Source organism: Camarhynchus parvulus, unplaced genomic scaffold (genome assembly GCF_901933205.1).
Source record: "Camarhynchus parvulus unplaced genomic scaffold, STF_HiC, whole genome shotgun sequence".
In the NCBI taxonomy this organism is placed as follows: Eukaryota; Metazoa; Chordata; class Aves; order Passeriformes; family Thraupidae; genus Camarhynchus; species Camarhynchus parvulus.
The window spans coordinates 224,810-231,787 of NW_022148314.1; the positions used below are offsets into that span (position 1 = coordinate 224,810).

The following is a 6,978-nucleotide window of genomic DNA, read 5'->3' on the forward strand; positions in this document are numbered from 1 at the left end:
TTTTCCATCTGAATTTCCCATTTTCTGCCAAAAAAGGGATTTTTGGAAGCGAAGGAAAAATGGGGAAAAATCCCCAGAAAGGGATGCAAAGGGGTCTTGGGGTGGGACTGACTCTGGGAGGGGAAAAATCCCCAAATTCAAGGAAAAACCCCAATTCCAAGGCCAGGGGGGTGACAACAGTCATGGTCCCACCACCCATGTGGGATCTTCTGGAGCAGGGAATGGGATCATGGAGCCACCAGGTTATGGGGGACATCAAACACCAGCCCACGTCCATCCTCATCCATGTTTGACCAACACTCCTGGGGCCACCACACCGCTCCCACCTCCAGCACCAGGGAGCCAAGATCTGGAGCCACCAGGCTCACGGGGCCCATCAGTCATGGTCCCACCACCCCGGTGGGATCTCGGGAAATGGAACAGGATCATGGAGCCACCAGGTCATGGTTGTGTCAATGGTCACGGTCCCACAACCCATCCTGGATCACCAGGAGCAGGGAACGGCATCATGGAGCCACCAGGTCATGGGGGACATCCCACCACCCATGTGGGATATCTGTGAGCAGGGAACGGCATCGTGGAGCCACCAGGTCATGGAGGTGGGAACAGTCATGGTTCCACCATCCCTGCTGGACCTCTGGGAGCACAGAACAGGATCAGGGAGCCACCAGGTCATGGGAGACATCAAACACCAGCTCACGTCCATCCTCATCCATGTTTGAGCTACCTCAGGGCAGTCCTGGGGCCACTGGCTACTGGGGGACATCAATCCCACCCATGGTGGACCTCTGGGAGCTGGGGTGGACTCATGGAGCCACCAGGGCATGGGGGTGTCAATGGCCATGGTCCCACCACCCATGCTGGATCTCAGGGAGCAGAGAATGGGATCATAGAACCACCAGGTCATGGGGGATGTCCCAAGACCCATGCTGGATCACCAGGAGCAGAGAACGATCTAATGGAGCCACCAGGTCATGGGGGACATCTCACCACCCATGGTGGACCTCTGGGAGCTGGGGTGGGATCATGGAGCCACCAGGTCATGGGGGACATCCCACCACTGGTGTTGGACCTCTGAATGGAATCATGGAGCCATCAGGTCATGGGGGTGTCAATGGCCATGGTCCCACCATGCCTGTTGGATCTTGGGGAGCAGCGGATGGGATCATGGAGCCACCAGGTCATGGGGGATGTCCTGGCACCACTTCTAGACCTCTGGGAGCACAGAACAGGATCATGGAGCCACCAGGTGATGGTAGACATCAAACACCAACTCACGTCCATCCTCATCCATGTTTGACCAACACTCTGGGGCCACCACACCGCTCCCATGTCCACCACCACCCTGAACCCCCAAACCCCCCCCCCACCACCCCCACCTCCCTCACTTGTCCCTGGCGGCCGCCCGGGCGTGGATCCGCGCGTGCCGGGCCAGCGAGGACTTGTTGCTGAAGCTCTTGCCGCAGGCGCCGCAGGGGAAGGGCCTCTCGCCCGTGTGCGAGCGCTCGTGCACCGTCAGGTCCGCCAGGTACTTGAAGCTCTTGCCGCACTGGGGGCAGGGGTAGGGCCTCTCCTGGGTGTGGCTGCGGCGGTGCATGCTCAGGTTGGACTGCTGGCTGAAGCTCTTGCCGCAGGTGGCGCAGGGGTACGGCCGCTCGCCGGTGTGCGAGCGCCGGTGCTTGCGCAGGTCCGAGGGGTTGGTGAAGGCCTTGCCGCAGTGGCCGCAGCCGTAGGGCCGCTCGCCCGTGTGCAGCCGCCGGTGCGTGGTCAGCGTGCTCAGGTGGCCGAAGCGCTTGCCGCAGTGGCCGCAGCCGTACGGCTTCGCCCCGTGTGCGTCCGCTCGTGGCTCCGCAGGTGCGTCAGGCGCGCGAAGCTCTTCCCGCACTGAGCGCAGGGGTACGGCCGCGCTGGCGGGGCACTCACGGCGGGTCTGGGGGAGCCTCCATGGGGTTGGTGTCTCTGCGGGTTCTGGGCGTGGGGAACGGGCAGCTCCGGGGTCGTGGTGGGATCTGCAAGGGGAGGAGAACATCCGTGGTGGTTCCTGATGGGGAATGTCCAGCTCTGGCCACTGTGTGTGGGTGGGGAGACTCCAGATCCCACCCTGAGCCCCCAGATCCACCCATGGGGTCATCGGAACTGCAATCAGGGCGGGTTGGACCCAAAGAGATGGTTTGGAGCCCCTGGAGATGGTTTGGAGCTCATGGAGATGGTTTGGAGCCCAAGGAGATGGTTTGGAGACCACTGAGATGGTTTGGAGCCCATTGAGATGGTTTGGAGCCCACTGAGATGGTTTGGAGCCCATTGAGATGGTTTGGAGCCCACGGAGATGGTTTGGAGCCCAAGGACATGGTTCTGGAGGCCAAGGAGATGGTTTGGAGCACATGGAGATGGTTTGGAATTCAAAGTGGTTTTTGACTCAAGAATGGTTTGGAGCCAGAGTGTTTGGACCCATCTGGGTGGTTTGAATCCAAAGTGGTTTTTGACTCAAATACCATGATTACCCATCTAGGTTTTTGGAGCCCAATGACATGGTTTGGAGCCCAAGGAGATGGTTTGGAGCACATGGAGATGGTTTGGAGCTCATGGAGATGGTTTGGAGCCCAAGGACATGGTTTTGGAGGCCAAGGAGATGGTTTGGAGCCCAAAATGGTTTTTGACTCAAAGGAGTTGACCCCTTGAGCTGACCCATCTTGGTTTTTGACCCAAGATGGTTTTGACCTAAGGAGAAGGTTTGGAGCCCATGGAGATGGTTTGGAGCTCATGGAGATGGTTTGGAGCCCAAGGAGATGGTTTTGGAGGCCAAGGAGATGGTTTGGAGCACGTTGAGATGGTTGAAGGCCAAGGAGATGGGTTTTTGACCAAGGGATTTTGGGGTATGACCCAGAATTTGGCTTTTTGGTCCATTGAGATGGATTTTGACCCCAAGATTTGGATTTTGACTCCAGGATTTGGGGTTTTGTTCCACTGAGGTTATTTTTGACCCCAGGATTTGGGATTTGGGTTTCTGGTCCATTGAGATGATTTTTGACCCCAGGATTTGGGGTTTTGACCCAGAATTCGGAATTTGGCTTTTTGGTCTATTGAGATGGCTTTTGATGCCAGATTTTGGGGTTTTAACCCCACGATTTGGCTTTTTGCTCCATTGAGGTGGTTTTTGACTCCAGGATTTGGGATTTGGGGTTTTGGTCCACTGAGGTTGTTCTTCACCCCAGGATTTTGGTTTTTGACCTCAAGATTTGGGTTTTTAACCCCAGGATTTGGGTTTTGGCTCCATTGAGATGGTTTTTGACCCCAGGATTTGGGATTTGGGTTTTTTGGTCCACTGAGATGGTTTTTGACCACAGGATTTGGGTTTTTCACCCCGGGATTTGGGTTTTTGGTCTACTGAAGTGGTTTTTGACCCAGGATTTGGGTTTTTCACCCCAGGATTTGAGATTTGGGCTCCAGGATTTGGGATTTGGGTTTCTGGTCCACTGAGATGGTTTTTGATCCCAGGATTTGGGGTTTTGACCCAAGGATTTGGGTTTGGGCTCCACTGGGGTTGTTTTTCACCCTGGGATTTGGGGTTTTTCACCCCAGGATTTGGGGTTTTGGGCTCCACTGAGATAATTCTACTCCCCAGGAGATGATTTTTGGGTCTGCTGAGATAATTTCTGGGGTCCCACCACCCCTCAGCTCCACCCCCACCCCGTTTTTGGGGTGTTTGGGGTTCTCCTGCCCCCACCCCGGTACCTCCATCCCGCGGCTCCTCCTCCTCCTCCTTGGGGGGCTCCGATGGGGGGCTCGGGGGGACCCCCAGAGCTCCGGGGTCCTCCCCGTCCCCGGGGTCCTCCAGCTTCACCCGCACGGTCACCTGGGGGACACGGAGCTGCCGAGGGGATCTGGGCACCCCAAAAGCCCTAAAAGGGTTATGGGCACCCCCAAAAGCTCCGAAAGGGTTTTGGGTGCTGGGGATCCCCAATTTGGGCACCCCAAAAGCTCTAAAAGGGTTTTGGGTGCCCCCAAAAGCTCTGAAAGGGTTTTGGGTGCTGGGGATCCCCAGAGGGGATTTGGGCACCCAGAACCCCAAACAGGAGATTTTGGGGCCTGGGAACCCTAAAAAGCTGCCGAGGGGTTTTGGGTGCCCCCAAAAGCTGTAAAAGGGTTTTGGTTCCTGGGGATCCCCAATTTGGGCACCCCAAAAGCTCTAAAGGGGTTTTGGGTGCTGGGGATCCCCAGAGGGGATTTGGGCACCCAGAACCCCAAAAAGGAGATTTTGGGAACCTGGGAACCCTAAAAAGCTGCCGAGGGGATTTTGGTGCTGGGGATCCCCAAAAGCTCTGAAAGGGTTTTGGGTGCTGGGGACCCCCGAGGGGATTTGGGCACCCCGAAAGGAGATTATGGGGCCTGAAAACCCTAAAAAGCTGCCGAGGGGATTTGTGTGCTGGGGACCCCCTAAAGATGCTGAGGGGTTTGTGGTTCCCGGGACCCCCAGAGGGGATTTTGGGGCTGAGGACCCCCAAAAGCTCCCGAGGGAATTTGGGTGCTGGAGATCCCCAAAAGGGTTTTGGGTGCCCCAAAAAGCTGCCAAGGGGATTTAGGCACCCGTGACCCCCTTTCCAGGCTCAATTTTGGGTTTTTTCCTTGGGAATGAGCTCAGAATCCCATAGCAGGGATGGGATGGAGTGTGAGGAACACAGGGGAGGACAAATAATTCCCAATTTTCGGGGCCAGAACCCCAAAATCCACAACCTCTCCCACCTGCTGTCCTGGTACCCAGGACCCCAAAAATCTTCCAAGAGGATTTAGGCACTCTCGACCCCCTTTCCAGTCTGAATTTTGGGGATTTTTCTTGGGAATGAGCAGGGACAGGACAGAGTGGGAGGAACATAAGGGGGTGACCAATTATTCCCAACTGGGAGAATTTCCCCAAATTCCCCCTTGGAGCCCCATATCCAGACCTGCTCCCACCTGCTCTCCTGGTGCCCCGAACCCCAAAAAGCTGCTAAGGGGATTTAGGCACCCACAATGCCCTTTCCAGCCTCAATTTTGGGGGTTTTCCTTGGGAATTCACTCAGATTCCCACAGGAGGGATGGGAGAGATGGGGAAGAAAACAAGGAGGGAAGGAAAAATAATTCCCAATTTGGGGCCCAGCACCCCAAACCCCGGCCCCTCTCCCACCTGCTGTCCTGCTGCCCAGGACCCTAAACATTTTCCAAGAGGATTTAGGCACCCGTGACCCCCTTTCCAGTGTCAGTTTAGTTTTTTCCCTTGGGAATGAGCAGGGAGTGGGAGGAACATAAGGGGGGGAAGGATCAATAATTCCCAATTTTCGGGGCCCAGCACCCCAAACCCCCCATCCCCTCTCCCACCTGCTGCTCCCAAATCCCGTCGGGCTCCTCCCGGGCCAGCTGGAAGCTCTCGGCCAGCGCCACGGCCTGGGCGCAGGACTCGGGGTGCCGCACCCACACCCAGCTCTGGATGTCCTCGGGCAGGATGCTGAGGAACTGCTCGAGCACCAGCAGCTCCATGATCTGCTCCTTGCTGCGCTCCTCGGGCCGCAGCCAGCGCCGCGACAGCTCCCGCAGCCGCCGCCACACGTCCCGCGGCCCCGCCGCCTCCTGGTAGCGGAACTGCCGGAACCGGAGCCGCCGCTGCTCGGTGCCGGTACCGCCCGGACCGCCCGGAGCCGCCGCGGCTCCCTCTGCGGGTCGGCAGAGCGGGAGGGGAAGGGGCGGCTCCATCCTGCGCTGGGGAGCGATGGAGGGAAGGGGGGACACAGAGCGGGGGTGAAGGGAAGGGCAGGACCCCCCCTCAATTCCCAGCCTGGATTTGGAAGGCACTCTGGTATTGCGGACCCCTCCCCAGATTAACCCCCCCCCACCCCCGGCCGCAACTCCCCCCAAAATCCCGGGAGCTTTGTAATGCGCCCCCCGCGCCCCACCCTGCTACTGGGGACCCCCCCCAAATCAATCAACCGCCCCGGCTGGACCTCGCCCCAAAAGCACCGGGCTTTGTAATGCGAGCCCCCACCCCGAAACTGGGGTCCCGACCGCGTGGAACCAAAACCCCCCCAGACCGGGGTCCTGAGCCCCCAACCCTGGGGGTCTCCAACCCCCTCCCCACCCTGAAGCCCCCCCTTGAATCCTGGGGGTCTCACAGCCCCCCCAGCCCTGAATCCCCCTCCCCAACCCTGGGGGTCCCCAAACCCTTCACCACCCTGAAGCCCCCCCCAACTCAGGGGGTCCCCCAGCCCCTCCCATTCCCCTCAGCCCCCCCAGACTTGGGGTGCTGCCCCCCACCCCCAAACCCTGAGGTCCCACACCCCCCCGAACCGGGGGTCCTGCCCCGCCCCCCAATTTCCACCCCCGGCCCCTCCCATTCCCCTCAGCACCCCCAGACTTGGGGTGCCGCCCTCCCACCCTGGGGGTCCCCCATCATCCCCCCCATATCCAAACCTGGGGGTCCCTCCCGAGGCCCCCGAGCCGGGCCCGGCCCCGCGGCCGCCGCTCGCCGACACAAAGGGCGGGAGCGGCCGGGCCCGGCCCCGCCCCCGAGGGCTCCGGGGGGTCCCGGGGGGTCCCGGGAGGTCCTGGGGCCCCCAAATTTCTCCCCCCTCCCCAAATTTCGCCCCCCCCCGGCCCCGCCGTACGTGAGGGAGGCGGCGAGGCTCCGCCCCTCATTGGGCGAGCGCGCTGTCAATCTACAGGGAGGCCACGCCCACACGGCGGGTTGAGGCGGGCATCTGAGGGTCAGATTGACAGCGTGGGCAGCCAATGGAAGAGGGAGATACGCAAAGAGGCGGGACAAGGCGGGAGGGCACGCCCCTACATGGGCCGGCGGTGGGGAATGATTGACAGCACCTAGAGCCAATGGGAGCGCGAGACGCGTGAGGAGGCGGGGCCTGAGGGAGAGGCTCAAAAATTGGGTTTTTTTCGGGAAAATCGCTGAAAATTGGGATTTTATCCAGAAAAATCAGTGAAAACTGTGTTCTTTCC

At 59.5% G+C, this 6,978-nt stretch overlaps 1 protein-coding gene across 3 annotated transcripts; it reads right to left on the reverse strand.

The window, feature by feature from the left end:
- Positions 1–1,625: 1,625 nt before the first annotated feature.
- LOC115916514 (zinc finger protein 263-like) lies at positions 1,626–6,728 on the reverse strand. Of its 3 annotated transcripts, none has more exons than XM_030970246.1 (4): positions 6,633–6,728; positions 5,353–5,730; positions 3,733–3,853; positions 1,626–2,009 (listed from the first exon to the last, which is right to left on the reverse strand). In XM_030970246.1, exons 2-4 carry the CDS (start codon positions 5,722–5,724, stop codon positions 1,777–1,779), a joined length of 726 nt encoding a protein of 241 aa, XP_030826106.1. In that variant the 5' UTR covers positions 5,725–5,730; positions 6,633–6,728; the 3' UTR covers positions 1,626–1,776. The 3 variants fall into 3 exon arrangements, with proteins under 3 accessions (XP_030826106.1, XP_030826108.1, XP_030826107.1); XM_030970248.1 differs by having other exon boundaries at positions 5,353–5,725; positions 6,633–6,648; XM_030970247.1 differs by lacking the exon at positions 6,633–6,728 and adding an exon at positions 6,439–6,492.
- Between the last annotated feature and the right edge of the window lie 250 nt (positions 6,729–6,978).

Bases quoted from the DNA above. Each gene is read 5' to 3' on its own strand.
- LOC115916514 (XM_030970246.1), bottom strand. From the start codon at position 5,724: ATGGAGCCGCCCCTTCCCCTCCCGCTCTGCCGACCCGCAGAGGGAGCC. The intron at 3,854-5,352 runs GTGGGAGAGGGG...CGTGTCCCCCAG, and splicing joins ACGGGATTTGGGAGCAGCAG to GTGACCGTGCGGGTGAAGCT. The intron at 2,010-3,732 runs GTACCGGGGTGG...CTCCCCTTGCAG, and splicing joins GGAGGAGCCGCGGGATGGAG to ATCCCACCACGACCCCGGAG.